General features: G+C 36.9%; 1 protein-coding gene across 1 annotated transcript; it reads right to left on the reverse strand.

The window, feature by feature from the left end:
• Positions 1-15,217: 15,217 nt before the first annotated feature.
• On the reverse strand, positions 15,218-18,363 carry LOC103496555 (alpha-(1,4)-fucosyltransferase). Its single transcript, XM_008458460.3, has 3 exons — positions 17,662-18,363; positions 16,125-16,295; positions 15,218-15,991 (listed from the first exon to the last, which is right to left on the reverse strand). The coding sequence occupies exons 1-3, from the start codon at positions 18,145-18,147 to the stop codon at positions 15,431-15,433; spliced, it is 1,218 nt and encodes a 405-aa protein (XP_008456682.2). The 5' UTR covers positions 18,148-18,363; the 3' UTR covers positions 15,218-15,430.
• Between the last annotated feature and the right edge of the window lie 478 nt (positions 18,364-18,841).

Consider the following 18,841-nt stretch of genomic DNA (forward strand, 5'->3'; position numbering starts at 1 on the left):
TTCTTTACAGTACTCGTTTATATGGCGCCGTAACAGCTTCTTTATACATTTATGATCGCAACAGTGATGTTGTTCGAGCATTTTGTGAAGCATGGTGTCCTTCGACTAATACTCTTCATACTATGGCGGGCGAGTTATCCATTTCTTTGTGGGACTTATGGTCCTTTGGGGGTCTTCCCATTAAGGGAGATTTCTACGAGGAAAGGATCCCTTCTTTTAAAGAATTGACCTCCACATCGTGGGATAAGACGAAGTGTCTTCCGACGACCTGTCAATATCTTTTCCAGGCGTATTACTCAATAGTTTGTACGCAGAGGAATGATCGCTCTGCATCTTCTAAGAATGACTCCCAAGTAACTATTGGCTCTTGGATTTCGTTCTGGTATCTTGGATCTAAGAGCTATGATAAGCCAACAACGCGAAAGCAAAAGAAGGCGTCGCGCTCCAAATCTACTCAAAACCCTGATGGTTCGAAGATCCAAGCTCGTGAGTGGTCTTCTAGGGAGAGCATGTTATTTGCAGAACTTGGAATCAGGGATGATTTGAAGGATGAAACGTATTTAGCTGCCTTCTTATCTTGCTGGTTGTGCCTTTTCGTATTTCCTCAGAAAGGATCGTTTCTTCGTCCTGGAGTGTTTAGGGTTGCAAGCCTAATGGCCGCTGGCACTATTTATAGTCTTGCAGTTCCAGTTTTGGCGAACATATACCATGGGCTAGGTTTAATAACCAAAGCCTCCAATCCGATAGGACGCATGGACTTTCACTTTCCCATGCATTACGTCCATGGCTGGTTAGCTCATTATTTTGGCACACATTATCCACTTCCCACGGAAGTTCGAGGGCCCAAGATGACTAACTTTTCAGGCGAAGGCGGGTCTATTTATTTTGGCGAATATGAGGCACGCGAATTGATCCATAATGGTGCGAGAATTTAGTGGCACGCTAGCCTCCAGAACAAAAGTAAACATGAACGCATGGTTGATACCCATGATTCATCGTTTCTGCAAACGTCTTATTTCGTAAGCATGCGTTCTTGCTACTTGTCCTCTCGTTGCGAAAATACCTGGATCATAACATCATACAGTCCATATCGATTTGGACGACAGTTTGGTTTTTACCAGGACCTTCCTAATGGTATAGGGGGTATGCCACCTGCGATCACGCTGGATAATATATTATATCACTGGAGAATATGTACGAGGCGTAACACTTTATCCGAGCTATACTTGCCCGCCCGTTCATTAGAGCCTTGCAAGCATGTGACTCAGCGATTTACAGACTGGTGGACTACGAAGCACGGGACCTATTTTGAGGATAACAAACACCATTTGGTGAGTAGTGCCATTCCTCCCCCTTCACAGCCTAGACTACCGAAGAACCGAGGGAGCAACCTAGGTGGTAAAGAAATTCGATTGGTTGAGGCGATGGCTTCTAATCTTGAGGAGGAGGTAAAGGAGCATAAAGATGAGAGTGATAGCAGCAAAAGTGATCGTCATTGGAAGAGACCTTTGAAGAAAGCGAAGGTATCGGGTGATCATCCCAACGGAAGGGGTTTAAGTGCTTTGGAAGTTCCTGATGTTCCACCACTGGTTTGCACGTTTTCCCTTCTAATTTTTTTTTTCATCTTCTTCGTAAGTGACTTATTAATTGTTTACTTCTGCAGTCCCCATTGGATGATCATCTTGAAGGACTTATAGAGCCAGACAGTGATGAATCTTTGACGGGACCTCACGCAGTTGATTCAGCCTTTGAGGAAGTTGGTACCTCGAAAACTCCCGTCAATAAACCGGCTGAACAATCCTTACGTCCATCCGCTCTTCTCGAGGAGATTCGTCGAGGCAAGATGACAGTGGGGGAAAAGACTTTGAGAGCCCTTCATCCAAAGAAGGTGTCTGTCTTAAAGCATCTTTACAAAAAGTTAGCTCAGCACATGCTCCCCTTTCTGAATTACAATTAGGCGCTTTTAATAAACAGACTGCGAGAAGCCCTGAGCCTTCTCAGTGGGTTGGTGAAAAGGTGGTTTCAAACTTCTTCCAGAAAACAGCCTTATGTATGTGGGAGGATATTCAAGATAAGATCATGCGAACTCCTTTTGAATATATCCCAAGACTTAGGCCAGAAATAGCGACGGTTCTCTCGGGGATTGAGAAGATCCATGCGGATGGCCTGACTTCTCTTGAAGAGTATCTAAATAGTTACCTTAAGAGGGTAGACAATTTTAACGATGTGCAATCTTCATATTCTGCACAGTTGTTGTCGACCGACAAAGCTCGTCAATTAAATGAGAAGACATCTGCCATCAAGGAAGCTTTGACTTTGGTGAAACAACTACGAGGAGATGCCAAAGTTATTCAGGAAAGAACCGCAGAGTTATCTTTAGAAAGGAAGGAACTGGAGAAGAGACTTCGGAGCATAAATGCTGAGTCTGAACAACTGTCGATTTTATCTTGTGAAAAAGCGGAGGCCATAGACCAACAAGAACTAGAAGTTGTCAAGCTCCAGGATGAAGTCAATACTCTTGAAAGCACCCCTGCTATTACTGAGGAAGCGATTGAGGCACTAGCTACGGTTCGCCAGAGCATGGAAGCTGCACGAGAAGAATTCAAGAACTTCAAGTGGAGGCTTTGATTTATGCCCCCTTTGCCCCCTTTTTCTTTTGCTGCAAACCTTGTAGATGTGATTTTTTTTTTGAATTATAATGCAAAAGGAATTTATATATATATATATATATATATATATATATATATATACATTTACATTTGTTTTGCCATGTTTTCATATGAGCAGACAATGAAACATGATTCTTTTTTTTTTTTAATACATGTGACTGAACTTAAAGTGAACTTTAAGCTGCCTACGTACCCTTTTTATACTATAGGGATCAAGTCATGACGTAGTTCAAAATTTATTTATTTACTTATTATTATAATTTTTTTTTGTTTACATAACTGGATTAGGCATAAAACTTCTTGAGAAATCTGCCGTTGATTGGGCCAATTCGTAATCCGTCTTGATCAATGATTTTGTATGCTCCATTCGTGAAAACTTCTTTGAAAATGTAGGGTCCGTCCCATTTAGGTGTGAACTTATTTCCCGTATGCCTTGTCGTGATAATAGGTCTTCTTACTGCGAGCACTAAGTCACCAACTTGAAATGATCGGGGCCTTACCTGTTTGTCAAAGGCTTTTGACATTCGTGCTTGATAACATTCGAGTGCTTGTTGAGCTTCCAGTCTCTTTTCGTCAAGTGCTTCCAACTCTTGAAGGCGTAATCTAGCATTGTCTCCAGTAGTTAGCCCTTCTTGAATAGCCATTTTTAAGGAAGGAATTTCTCTTTCTAGTGGGAGTACTGCTTCAACGCCATAAACTAAGGAATAAGGTGTAACACCCGTAGGAGTACGATGGGTAGTTCTGTAGGCCCACAATGCTTCCCCAATCTTTTCTTGCCAATCTCTTTTTGTCTTAGAGACCACCTTTTTAAGCAGACTGCACAAAGTTTTGTTGAATGCTTCTGCCAATCCATTTGCTGCAGCATTGTACATAGAAGACTTGTACTGTTTGAAGTTAAATTTTTCGCATAGCTTGTCCATCAAAGTGTTAGCGAATTGTCTTCCATTATCAGTTACGATGCGATGAGGAATACCATATATGTAAATGGTGTGTGTCTGAACGAAATTTACAATGTTTTCCTTCTTTGCTTCTCTTAATGGCACGGCTTCAGCCCATTTAGAAAAATAATCAGTTCCTGCAAGGATGTAAGAATGACCAGCCGTTGATTTAGGCGTGATAGGTCCAACCAGGTCGAGTCCCCAAGCTTCAAAAGGCCATGAAGCTATTGTCGAATGGAGCGGCTCTGGTGGCTGATGTATAAAATTTGCATGGAATTGACAAGCCTCACAATACTTCGCAAAATGCATCGAATCGTGGATCATGGTAGGCCAATAGTAACCCATTCTTTTCAACTGATATTGGAGCTTTGGACCAGACTGGTGGGCACCACAAATACCTGAATGAGCTTCCTCTAAGGCCTTTGTCGATTCCTCTTTTCCTAGACATCGCAGTAGAAGTCCCTCATATGAGCGTCTGTAAAGTGTGTCTTTGTAATAAATAAATCGCGCAGCTCTTCTACGTATTTCAGCTCTATGTCGAGGATCGGTGGGAAGTTTTCCATGCTCCAAATAGTCTATAATGGGTTGGCGCCAATCTTCTTTATCAATTGCATATACAGATATCACATCAGCTTCTTCGTATTGACTTTCAATTGATGGCACAATCCATTTTTGGCAAAGGGAAATGTTTATTGGTATATCTTCCGAGACTGTTAAAGCAGTGGCCAGATTTGTAAGTGCATCAGCTTTCTTGTTTTCTGATCTCGGTATATGCTCCAATATTATGCTGTCGAATCTGTCCATCAATCTTCTAGCATAACTAAAGTAAGGCTTCAAGTCTTGATGCTTTACCCCATACTGATAAGAGAGCTGATTTATGATTAACTTCGAATCGCCGAATATTTCTATGCACTTTATCCCAAATTCTAAAGCCATTTGGAGACCGATAATGAAGGCTTGGTACTCGGCAACATTATTTGAACACAATTCACCGAGTGTGAAGCTATATGGCAACATATGTTTCTCAGGAGAAATGAAGACAATGCCAACACCAGCTCCACTTCTTCGTGCCGCACCATCAAAGAACATGATCCAAGGCTCCATGCTTTCAACAAACAATACTTCCTCATCAGGTAAGTCGTCACATAACTTCCAATTTGATGGAACCGGATGATCAGCCAGGAAATCTGCCAATGCTTGGCCCTTTACTGCTTTTTGGGGGATATATACAATGTCATATTGTTGGAGTATAATAGCCCACTTCGCGAGGCGTCCCGAGATGATTGGCCTTGATAATATATATTTGACAGGATCAGCTTTTGCCACCAAGTGTATAGTGAAGGCTTGCATATAATTCCTCAGTTTATCTATTGCAAAGAAGAGGGCGAGACACATTTTTTCAATTGGAGAATAATTTAATTCGGCTCCTGCCAGAGTTCTACTTAGATAGTAGAGTGCACATTCCTTACCCTTATCATTTTCTTGTGCAAGTAATGCCCCGAGCGAAGTCTCTTGAGCCGCAATATACAATATTAATGGTTTTCCAGTTGCAGGCGCACTTAAGACCGGAGGGTTGAGCAGATACTTCTTTATGCTATCAAATGCATTTTGGCATGACTGGTCCCAATCAAAGACTGCATCCTTCCTCATTAGTCTCTGGAATGGTTGACATCGACCTGCAAGATTAGATATAAACCTTCTAATGTAAGCCAAGCGACCTTGCAATCGTCTCAATTCGTGCAGGTTCTTCGGACTTGGCATCTTCTGGATAGCATCAATTTTTGAGTGATCAACTTCGATGCCGCGATGTCTCACTATAAATCCCAAAAACTTCCCTGAAGTTACACCAAATGCACACTTGAGAGGGTTCATTCTTAGTTGATATTTTCTAAGGCGATCAAGTACCAGCTTTAGGTCTTTCAAGTGATCGCATTTCTTCTTGGACTTGACTACGAGATCGTCAACATAACATTCAATGTGTTTATGCAGCATATCATCAAAGATCCTTTGCATAGCGCGCTGGTATGTAGCACCTGCATTTTTCAATCCGAAAGGCATTACTTTATAACAGTATATACCTTTTGGAGTTCGGAATGCTATTTTCTCCTCGTCCTCTAGAGCCATTCTAATCTGATTATATCCTGACGACCCATCCATGAAAGATAAAGCTTCATGCCCTGCAGTTGCATCTATCATGATTTCCATGATAGGCAAAGGAAAGTCATCTTTTGGGCATGCGTTATTTAGGTCGCGAAAATCGACACAAACACGTAGTTGGCCATTCTTCTTCCTTACGGAAACAATATTAGCTATCCATGTTGGGTACTTGACTTCACGAATAAATCCAGCCTCAATGAGCTTATTTACCTCTTCCTCGATTTGAGAAATGAGTTCTGGTCGAAATCGTCGTTGGGCTTGCTTGACTGGCCGATGCTCTGGTTTGATTGCTAAGCGATGAACGGCCACCTTTGGATCGAGCCCAGGCATTTTCTTGTATGACCATGCAAAGACATCTTTATATGCTTTGAGTAAGTTTACATACTCATTTTCATCATTGTCAGAAAGTTGGGTGCTTATGAAGGTTGGACGAGGTTCTTCTTTCGTACCAAGATTGACTTCTTTTAACTCGTCAATCGTGGATTGACCCCCATCCTCAAGTGATAACGGAGCTGCTTCGGCATCCTCTTCAAATATATCATGATCAGATGTCTCTTCTATTGTAACATGGTAACAACCTGCCACATCTACTTCATCTTCTGGTTCATTATCTTCTGGTCGAGTAAAAACAACATCATGTCGCTTTACTTTCAATGAACCCTCTGTATTTACTGAGACGAACATCTTTCTTTTCATTCTTGATGGAAATGCACTACGAATTTCCTCGTCTCCTGTCACTAGGCTAGATTTGTTTGAGACGGACATGGAGGCTTTCTTTTGGTCTCTTGTTACTGATACGCTTAACCTTTTGAAGGCATATTTTCTTGTGGTCGGAGTTGGGCTGATAGATCGTACTTTCTTTGCACTTGTGTTTAGCCTTTGAAAGGCAGAAAGTCGAGTGGAGCTGCAGGTTGAAATTTGATTACTGTCTTTCGCTATCGATGTACTCACCCTCTGGAAGACTGAAGGACGTATAGCAGAAAAAGCAATGCGATCGAAAACTGAACTTCTTTGACTTCTATCTTTTTTGCCCTCTTCAGAATCTTTGCTTTCTTTAACCGTAATGTGGCATGTATTAGCAACTTTTGCTTTTCCTTTACCAGTTATTCGAACTGGTTCAGAAGACTGATATCCAATTCCAGCTCTAGAATTAGGTATAGAATATCCTTGTTTCTGAAGCTTCTTTTGAGTAGGGGAAAGCTCAGGCCTTTCATCAAATATTTTCACGCTTTTAAGCTCAGTACAAGTCGTAAAGTCATAACCCGCCTTTGCCATCAACTTATATGCCTTTGGGTCGAATCCCTCCACTGTTCGTCTTTCTGGAAGGTATGCTTCTAAGTCTTTTTTCTCAATTTTTTTCGCTTCTCCTTTCTCTATCTTGGTAAGCGGCGCAGTGAAATTTTCCTTTAATATCTCGGTATTTTTGACCCTCAGGTTTTTCGAACATTCTGTAAATGGTGATTCTCCCTTCTTACGTCGGGACAAAGGAATATAACGTAAAACAGGGGCATTTGAGACTTCCTTTTGTAAGGTTGCTATCTTTTCAGCCTCTGGCGCCCTTAACTTAGTTTCGGTCGTCAATTCACCATTTTGTTGACTATTAAGTGCATCCCCTTTACTTGATTTCTTGCTTGTGATCATTTCTTGCTCGTTCTTAAAAGTGCCCTTAGTCACTGGAACTTCAGTTGATATGATTTCACTCACGTCTTCACTTTTTGTGTAAAATTTTACATCAGCAAAGTGAGACTCAGCTTTTGTAAATGGCCTAGAGTCAGCATCAACCTTCTTAATTCCCTGTTTATAAAATTTGAAGCATTGATGAAGCGTGGAGGTTACTATTCCATTTTCATGTATCCATGGACGTCCCAATAACATTTTATAAGTAGTCCTCGAATCGATCACATGGAATATTGTGCTTGCCTGCAAATCCCCTATGACGACCTCCAAACGAACAGTGCCTATTGCCCGTTGTGCTCCTTGATTAAAGCCTTGAATCACCAGTTTACTATTTGATAACTCTTCTACTGAGATACCTAATTGATTCATTGTTGACTTGGGTAGAATGTTGACGGCGGAACCGTTATCTATGAGAATTTGATTGAGCTTTTGCTCCCGAACGTACCCTGACACATATAAAGGTCTATTATGGAGCTTTGACCCAAGTAGCAAATCTTCATCACTGAATGATATCGACATACAACAGAAATCACACGCCTTCGTTGGTGATGTAACAGTAGTCGAGACATCATCATTTTTTAATATCTCGACGATTGTATCCTTAACTTCTCGTGATAGTGACAACAAATCATTTATGCCTAAAGGAAGCACATCCTCTGGTCTGGGTGTCTCCTTCATTGCATTTAAGGGGAAAGCGTCCTCCTCCGTCGTGCTGGTAGTATGACACGAGACTATTTCCGTTGGAAAGTTTTTAGGGAAGAAGTCCTTTAGAATTATCGGTCGTCGTGGTCGAGAAAGCCCCTCACTTTCTTCAATAATCGGTAGAAACTTTCTCAGGTTCTTTCTTGTGTTTCTTCTCTGAGACTTATCCTTGCTCCTGTATGTTCGGTACGAGCTAGATTCTTTTTGGAAAAAACTTTGCTTGCGCTTCTTTCGACGCGTTACCAGCGTCCATCCCTCCTCAACATTATCTACTTGTTTTTCTTCTTCCTTAGGACCGTCAGCCCGGAAGTCATTATTTTGTAAATCCTCCGGTGAAGAATATATAACAACAGGCTCCAACGATCCAAATTGGATTAGACTCCCTATAACAGACAATCTACTATCTGACTGTATGATTACTGCGGCGTGATTTGTTTGTGCCAAATCATCAAGTTCTAGCTCGATCTTTTTGTCTAGAGCTAACTTTAAAATCAACTCGTTCAACACAAAACATTTTTCAACGGGATGGCTGATGACCCGATGATATTTGCAGTAATTGGGATCGTTTACTCTCCCCATTTCTGCAGGTCATTTACATTCGGGGAGTTGAATGAGTTGTTTTTCCAGTAGTTGGTCTAACATGTCAGGTAAGTCAGAGTCTGGAAAAGGATAAACTTTTTCTTGCCTTTCTTTTAATGTTGGACGTCTTTTTTCGCCTTCGTCTTGGCGTTTTTCCATTTTCTTTTCCTTTGAGACAAGCTTCAAAGGGGTCGTACTGACGACCATAGCCTCCTTGGTAGCACCCTTCAATACCTTCTGGGTGCTCTTCACTTCTTTCTTTTCTTTTCTAACTTCTGGGACTAAAAGATCATTGTTTCCTCTATTAGCAATACTTAGCTCCATATCATGAGCTCTGGTTGCTAACTCTTCAAAGGTACGGGGTTTTATTCCCTGCAAGATGTACAGGAGTCCCCAATGCATTCCTTTAGTGCACATTTCAACAGCTGATAGTTCGGTTAATCTATCTTTGCAGTCGAGGCTTAATGCTCTCTAGCGATTAATATAGTCAATGACTGGCTCACCTTTTCGCTGCTTGGTTGCAGTTAACTCTATCATGCTAACAATACGTCGGGTACTGTAGAAACGGTTAAGAAAGTCTCTTTCAAGCTGCTCCCAACTATCAATGGATTCAGGCTCCAAGTCGGTGTACCAGTCGAAGGCGTTTCCTTTGAGGGTTCGAAAAAACTGCTTGACTAACAAATCTCCTCGTGTACCAGCAGTTTCACAAGTTTCGATGAAATGAGCAACATGTTGTTTTGGATTGCCCTTTCCATCGAACTGTTGAAACTTGGGTGGCTGGTATCCATGTGGCATTCTCATATTATCAATCCTTTTTGTATATGATGAGATCGAGGTGGAATTTTGTGGTTGACTTTCTTGCATAATCGCTTTCCCTTTGTTAGCATTTTTTATAGTGTGTGTGTGACTTGATTCAGCAGCGTCACGACTTTCAATGTGATTCTTCAACAATGCGATCTCAAAATCCCTTTCTTCAACCGCCTTCATGAGCATATTAACCTTTTTTTCGAGCTCTGCCATTCTGTCTTCGTTTGTATCCACATCAGTTACCATAACTGACATTATATTTGGCTGTGGAACCTCCTCGTTTGAGCGCTCAGACAACGAGTTGTGTTCGTCAATCGCAGGATTCTCTTTGATTACAATTCCACCTTTTGGTGGCTTAGAGATTTGCTCCCAAATATTCTTTGCAACTTCAAAAGGAGGCATATCCTCAGATGACTGAATCTCCCTTGAGCGGCTACGGGTGTTTGGTCGTTTGCCGATGTCACTGAGAGCTTTGGAAGTGTTGCCTTGAGATGTCATGATTTTCTTTGGATGTTCTTCGAAAAGAGAAAGAGATGAAAGGTAGAGATGGTCCCAATGGGCGTGCCAAATTTTTCACACGAGATTTCAGGAGAAATTTAATTCGTGGAATCGAACTTTGTATTGATTTATGTATTATGGATACAATCTCTAATATTTACTCCTTTGATTCTTTCTCTCGAGTGCAAAAAAATAAAATTTAGAACTTCGTGGTCTTCGATCTTCAAGATGTTGTAATTACAAGTCAATTCGAGCTTCAATCTTCTGAAATTCAAGGAAAGTTTGATCTTCCAAGTCTTCGATCTTTCAGAAGGATGATTTCGAGGTTGATGATAACTTGCACGTCTTGAGAGTCTTTAGAAGTTTTTGTCTTCAATTCTTCAGAGCTTCGATTCTTCTTTTCAACCAAAAGGTCCCCCTAAATGAATGGTAGATGTCTCTATTTATAGAGAAATTTTATGGGCTTTAAGTGGGCTTGGGCCTGTTTGTTTGTTAGGCTTGGGCCTATCTGTCTGTTGGACTTAGGCTTGGCCCATTTGCTTATTGGGCTTGGGCTTGAGCCCACCTGACACTCTGGGCTTGGGCCCATTTGCTTGTTGGGTTCGTGTCCGGGCCCAATTGTTTGACGGGCTTGGTCCATTATTTCTTGCCCTAATTTATATTTAGGGCTTAATTAGATCAGGTACAAGAAAGCTTAATTATCCAAACCCAATCAAATTATGATTATCACAATATTTATTGTGATGACGTGGCAAAATTTAATTGGCCAAAATTTATTGCTCAACAATAAGAATTATATTTAAATATAAGGCATGATTTACTAACTTAATCTAAATAACATTAGAACATTTATAACATAAATCTAAAATGATATAACATATTTGACAAATCTATAAGTTTTAACCAAAAAATTAAAGTCAAGAAAACTTGATTATTCAATATTTTTGTTATTTTTGGATCACTCAAAATAAGATTATTTAAGTTTCTCAAACATAAATTTTATTCCTCAACAAATATGAAAATTATTTATGGTCTAAAATAGTAACCACACACATATATATATATACATATACTTCAAATAGAATTTAAGTTTGAATATATACTTATTCAACACATATGTCATGATATACATATCTTATGCACCTAAAATTTAATATCACAAAATTTTACCATGAAATGTCGTAAATAACTTGAAACCAAATTAAGGATAGTTTTTCATTAAATCTATGCAATCACAATTTTTTTTTTTCTATTTAGTCATTCTATCAAAGTATGAAGATAAAGTACGTGCAATTTTTGTCGAACATATGAAAATATGAATAAATTTTTTCGATTCGATCAAATCAAATTATAAAACTAATAACAAATATATCTTAGCAAACCATTTTATAATTAACATATATTGCATACTTAGTTATCAAGAAATATGAATGATGGTGATGAGAAGAAAAAATGATGAATACACCAAATAATATATATGACAAAATCATCAAAATCAAAATACTCACCATATTTGGACTAAATTCTAAATACCTCAAAAGATATGAAAATAATTCTAGCCGATCTTTAACAAGAATCAAAATCAATTGCTACAAAACCTTCAAATTAGTAGAGACTCGTGCTGATAACGTGTTATGAAATAAAGAACCAAAAACTAGATAAGAACACTAAAGAAGAATAGAGAAGAGAGGGAGAAGAGAAGACAATTGAACTTAATTGAAGTGTGTATACAAATGATTTCTACAACCTTTATTTACAGGGTTGTGAGAATAATGGTTACAAAACCAAATATAAATAGGGGATAAGAAAGTTATGGATATTGATGGGGAGGTTATTGGATGAATTTGTAACCTAAGGAGGTTATGGACATCTAATAATATTTGACTTTTATATTGAATATTCATAACATATATATGTTTATTGTAGATTTTGGTGCGAGAAAAATAATAATAATAAAGAAGTATTATTATTATTATTATTAATGGTTATAAATGCCTTGATGTTATTGATAATGATTGTCATTATCTTGATGATTGTTGATGTTGATGTTAATGCATGATATATTAATCACATGATTAAGAACGTTAAGATTAATACTCATGCCATGTTATGATCTTATGTTATGCTACATTCTATGGACAAGGTGTTCTGTTAACTTTGTCTATTAGAGACGTACCCACATGGGTGTCCCTCGGGATCACCACTTTTTTTTACTGTGTAGTCCGACGGTATTATCAATCCATTATGACATAAACATTGACATAGATATGATTACGAAGGATTCGACGAGGTTACTCACAGCTTGATTGTTTTAGTGTTTCCTTCGGGTACACTAAAGACCAGTTTGTCCTAGGTGTTCCTTTGGGTTCATCGAAGACCAGATATATTCCTACGGGATCACATATTGCACGTGTTCAAGAACGTGCCAGTTTAGGGGTACTTCTTTACAGGACTCTAATGAGAAGTTAACAGACACCTAGCGGGATTAGTAGTAGGTCCCTTATTGAGTTTATGTTTATACTCACTTTTTCTATGTTTAATATTTCGGATGAAGGTAAAGGTAGAGGAAAGCTGGCGAGCGACAGAGAAGGATCCGTGACATGTCATATGGGGACTCAGTTTTGCTTCTGCGTTTATGTATCAATGCTTCAGTATTCCCTTTTTAATAAAAATTTAGTCTTCCCTCTTTTCAAGAAAGTGTCTAATGTTATTGTTTTTTTTTAGTAATGACCTCAGCTTAATATAAAGTATTCAGTCGTTACATTTTTCTTTCATTGATTTTATTAAATCTTGTTAATTATGATGTTCATTTAATAAATTTAGCTTCAAACTTGGTTTTTCACTTTTTTTTTTTTTTTTTGCCATGCATATATATGGTACATGAAATACACATTTTTTTCAACTGGTTTTGTTAAATCTTGTTAATTATGATGTTCATTTCTTCAATTACATTTTTTGTAAGTCATTAATTACATGTCATAAAAATATTTTTGGGAGAAAGTTTAATTATTAATTCTTCGTTTTCATTATTTAATTACTAGTGTTTAAAAGGAAGTTATAAGTTTGTTAATTTTGTAAACAAAATTAAAAAATTATATAAGTTTTTGCATGATTATAGCTACTATATATCGTTATTTTTTTCTAAATGCATTTGTCATACTATCATTGATTCTTTATTTTTCATAAGTATGATACAAATTTATTCTTTTTATGATAGATATTTATTATTTTTTTCTCTTTTATCATGCCATCATTCTTTTTATAACACAAATTGTCTTCTTAAAAAAAATGCATTATATGATGTATATCTTTTCTTCCTCATATTTATTATACAAATTTGGTTATTCAATTTTTGTTTTATGCTAAATCTTTTCATAAAATAGGTTTTTAATGAAAAAAGTAAAATCGTATTTTTTCTAAAAATTATCCTTTGATTTATTTAGAAATAACAGCTAAAAAAAAAAAATTTGATTCAATGGAAATACAAGTGGGAAACTTTCATAAATGTAACAAGATATCAAACTATTTACGGCTCGTGTAACAAAGCTCATAAAGTTAGCTATTTTTTAAATATTTTAGGTTTGCCCTTCCGTCCTTCTTTCCCATTATATATTTTTTTTCAAATTTTTATTTGGTTGTTTAAGATATTGTACTGAATATAAAATACTGAAAAAATAGCAAAATCTAAAAGATCGTCTTTAAAGAATCTTCTTTTCCTCTTCTTTTTTTACGTCGTTTAAATTTGAGTAACCAAATCTAAACAATCGTGTACAAAAAATAGTAAAATCTAAAAAATCGTGTATAAAGAATCTTGAAAAAAAATCATTTAGATTGGAGTAGCTAAATGTAAATGATCGTATAAAAAAAGTGAACGATCGTGTAAAAAAAATCATCGTGTAGACAAATCTAAATGAACGTGTCCCAAATTTTGAGCCAAATCTAAACGAACGTGTACCAAATTTAAAAAAAAAATCGTTTAGATTTGAGTCCAAATCTAAATGATCGTGTAACCAAATTAAAGGATCGTGTAACAAAATTAAACGATAGAATTGAAAAAATAAATTGTAGCAAAATCTAAACGATCGTATACCAAATAGTAGCCAAATCTAAATAATCGTGTACCAAATATATTACACGTGCGTTGACGGTGTGGTTGACGGGACATTTTTTGTATTTTTCATGGTAGGCCTGTGAGTTTGTTTCGTGCAAATATTTTGCCGCTTTGTTATATTTTTAAAAAACCCCAATACAAGTATAATTTCATTTTACCCCACTTAATTACCAATATATTTTTATTATGTTTATTTGTTTCTATAGCAAACATTGTCAAAAGTCGTTAATTGTCTAGTCTGTTTTTTTCCTTTTTGAAAACCATAAATAAATTGATAAAACTGCGAATTACTATTTTTCTTAAGTTTAACACAATTGATTTTTCGTATTATGTTTAGGCATTAACCGTTTAACATAATTTTTCTAAATTTTTGCAAAAAAGAATTTTCTAAAAGATTTTTCCTAAGTAACTTTTACTATGTTATTTTTGTAAATATATTTTTCGTAATTTATTTTTCCTAACAAGCCATATTCTTAAGTTATTTTTACAAAGTAGATTTTTTCTAATTTTTTTTCTAACAAAATTCATTAGATAAATCTTTTGGTGGCATAATTAGAATTTGTGAAATATATAGTAACCCTTAAAAGAGTGAAAAATATTGATAAAAAGGAAATGGGAAAGTGAGAAATAACGAGAACAAAATGGAGTGAAGAATAGAAATAGAGGACGGGTATAATAGTCCAAGTACTAATTCAGGTTATTATAACCCAAATATATATATTGCTATATTATAAAGAGTTTGTAAATGTATATATTGCTATATTTTATTTTTTAGACGTGTTTTAGCTTAGAATCCAAAAAGTACATTTTATCTTAGATTTTTTTTTTTTTTAAAAAAGATTAAACTTCCTTAATCTCTATATTTTGTTGTCATTTTGCTTTCAAAAATGAATCAACTTAAAAATTTTAGTAAAGAAAAAATGAAATCATTAAAAAAAACAAAAACAAAACAAAACTGGATTCACCTTAACCAAATACTAGGACTGTATGACTAAGTTGTAACAATGAAATAGATCAAAATAAAATAATGACAACAAAATAATTACAAAAATTTATAAGAAAATAGTACACCAAACAAATAGTAAAACTTTTCTAAAGAGATATAACATAAATCAAATACATTTTTCTCTCATCATTTCTGATCTTTCTACCTACATAAATTTCCTTGTACACCAACTCATTCCACTTTTTTCTACTGATGACAACAAAACAAAGCCAATGAGATATGGAGATTCCAATTCACATTGATAAACAACACTTTAACAATGGCAACCAAACAAAACTGGATGAGCTCAACCATTTCTACCACCCCTTCTGCTCACCGTATCACACACCCGACATGGCAGTGTGTCGAGGCTCGCAGCTCGGGTCCTTCTATAGTTACCTAATGCACGGCATCGTCTCCAAGCATGGTACTCAGCATAAGCTACTGGATCATCCGCAAGTCGTTTTACATAAGAAGCCAACTCTTCTAAAGAGCTGAATTTAGACCCATCAATGATAGAATGTGGAGGAACAAAGTCCCAGACATTAGGGGCACCAAAATAGATCGGAATGGAACCAGAATCTAGCGCGTAAAATAGCTTCTCAGTTACGTAACTCTCAGTCATTGTGTTTTCGATTGCAAGAACGAATTTGTAGTGAGACATTGCACAATGCAAGTGATCCCACCATTTTGGGGTGACACTAGCATCATTTGCACATTCAGGGTAAATTGAAAGAGCCATGTCGAGTCCACCTACGTTGTTCAAGCATTTGCCAAAAGAATGGTGAGGCAGCAAACTTAGAAGCTTCTTAGCAAGCTGATTCCTTTGGGGAAGACAACGAGATGACGACCAATAAACGAGTGTATCCTAGAAAAATAGTTAAATGTCCTTAGTGTCACATTCCCCAACAAATTAAATCCTGCATTACAGCACAGAGGAGACGAGAAAATTCGGATAGTGTATCAAAGACAAACATCAGATGGGATACAGAAAAACTCACATTGTTTTTAGAAGAAGATATGTGATAGTTTCGACCGTTGTGAAAGAGTGCTCCTGCATAAGTTGCCTGAACATCTTTTGCATGATAACTAACAAATAGATCCTCAAAACCTGAGCGCTTCCGACCAGCCTCAAGATCCATGTATATGCGAAGAGGTTCTCCTCTGCGCCTCTAACAAACATCAAAGAGAAAAGTAAACTAAATTGGTCCAACCCCAACAAAACAATGACAAAGGATTTAGTTCCCAGTATATTATCATGCGTAAAATAGAGGAAGCTGAAAAGATGTATCATATTAAATTATGTACAAAGAAGAGACTAAGATTTCAAAATCAAGTTCGTATATTCTTGGTTACCCATAAATTAGTATTGTCAACAATTAGTACTACAAAAAAAAAACCTGGCAATCCTGATGGTTCTAGTGATCCATGGTTATTGATGTCATATGACGAGGTAAAAAAAGTTCTATCCAACTGTCAATGAACTTATTTCAATTTTCTTTCCTCAAAAAGTAACATCTGTATTATATATCCAGGTACTGCAACAGATCGAAAGAAGTAATCACTAATAAGGTGCAGAATTCATTTAGCTACCCTTTAATTTTAAGCAAACAACTTTGAACAAAAGATCGCACTTTGAACAAGACAAATGAGTTTTACTGTAAGAGTGCATCCATGTATATATGAAATTAATTTTCAGTATTAATAGGAAACTTTACCTAGTAATCACCTATATACTTGACTCGAGAATCCATCAGAACTTCCTAGTTTCTACCTGGACAGTATTTCTTGTGTCGTGTGGCAGACAAGGCAAAAAACTGATTCTTCAGTTTTAAGTCGATAAATTCCTCGGCATGGACTAATGCTTAGAAGAAAACTCCATTTCGTAATAACTAAAACAAAAAAGTCTCCCTAAGTATACAACGGTATGGCAACACATTGAAACTCAAATATGAACATGACCACATGCTTATCACTATTGACTATAAATTCAGTGCAATCATCATTTCAATGGTTGAAGAACCGAATAAAGACAGACCACTAGAACTAAATACCATTTTTAAGGCAGGCCAGGATTCATCAGATCATATTCTACTGAGTATACTATCTATGAGCTCTCCATTATATTATCAGTACAAAGCACAAAAACGCCAACAATGATCAGTTTAAAATCCATTTGAAGCCAACCCTTTGATGCAAAACAGCAGAAATCAGCACTGCAGTAAAGCATAGGCTAATGATTTCAAGCACTTTATAGAGATTTAATCCCAAACATCAAGTACTTCTCATTGTCATCCATGGTTCAAGCTATTAGAACTAACGATGGCTTCATCAAAATAGATCATAGGAACTGAACAAGGCAGGAAGAACAATCATCCAAAATCGAGCAAATGCATATACCGGTTAGAGAGAAAGAGACTCAGATCTCTTCAAACATAACTCGACTATGATCTTAAAATAATTAGAAATTTTGGAATCCAAACAGATTTTAAAATTCGAATAGAACAATGGAAAACTAAGGCTACTAATAAAATTTACCTGTCGGGGAGGCGTACTGGTTTCGAATAACAAGGCGTCCGGCTTATCAGCAAGAACAGAAGATTTAGTCCAAAGACAGCTCAATCCACAAGAACACGAATACAAATTATCTAAATTATCAGGAATCCAAGTCCATCCTTTCACCAAAACAGCAACATGATTCAGTTTCAGCCCGCCACATTCCGAATTAGAGTCGCCACCGACTTGCTGCAGCGAAACCGACGAAGACCCATTACTCAAACCGCCGCCAATTTTCTCCCGGAACCGATCACAGCCCACCTGAGAGTCCCATTTCTTGAAAGCTGCGATCAAATCAGTGAAAGGATCAGAAGCAAACTGAGGTGGGGAGAGATTCAGATCGTCGGTGGGCGGTACGATCGAAGTGGATGCCGGTGGAAATTCGAGGAAGCCAGTGAAGAAGATGATGAAGAATGCGAAAGCGAGCATGAATACGACGGCAACGGTGTTGAAGGGCTTCAAGAGCATGGTTGGTCGGAAATGGCGGTCTCCGGCGGAATTTCTCTCTCCGGAGAGAGAGAAAAAGGGGAGAAATTGGTGAAGTATCAAAAGTATGTCTTTGTGAAGTCGTTGGCAGAGGGTAAAAGTGGAATAATCGACCAACAAATTGAAGACATTCTTTACGTTTTAGATTGAGAATGAATTTTGCCAATTCCACAAACTCCATAACTCCCATTTCACACGTTACAATTTTTTCCCATAAAAAAGTAGAAGTCAAATTACATTTTAAGTCATTGCAATCAGATATGCACACTCGCGAGAGGGTCGAGATGCCATTTCCCGTCCCATCATTCTTCTCACTTCATTCCTCGTCTCGTCTTCGTGGAATAAGTATCTTTTGGGATAGTCTGGGGAAATAATTGAGTTATGGGGTTAGGATTATGATAATATTATAATAAGATGTGGTCGGAGGGAATTAAGTATATGAAATTTGTTTTTTTTCAAATATATATATATATATAATTCGTATTATAAATTCAATATACAAATTTCATATATTAACTTACCAAATTGTCATAGTTTTCGTAGAAAAATTTGTCTTAATGTCTTTAAATACGACGTTCATTTTTAACCTTTTTCAAGTTATCCTTAAGTGCGAATATTTTTTTTTTTTGTTTTTAAAATATGAATTTTAAATCCAATACACGAATTTCGTATATTT

The sequence above is a fragment of the Cucumis melo genome, chromosome 3 (genome assembly GCF_025177605.1).
Source record: "Cucumis melo cultivar AY chromosome 3, USDA_Cmelo_AY_1.0, whole genome shotgun sequence".
Classification (NCBI taxonomy): Eukaryota; Viridiplantae; Streptophyta; class Magnoliopsida; order Cucurbitales; family Cucurbitaceae; genus Cucumis; species Cucumis melo.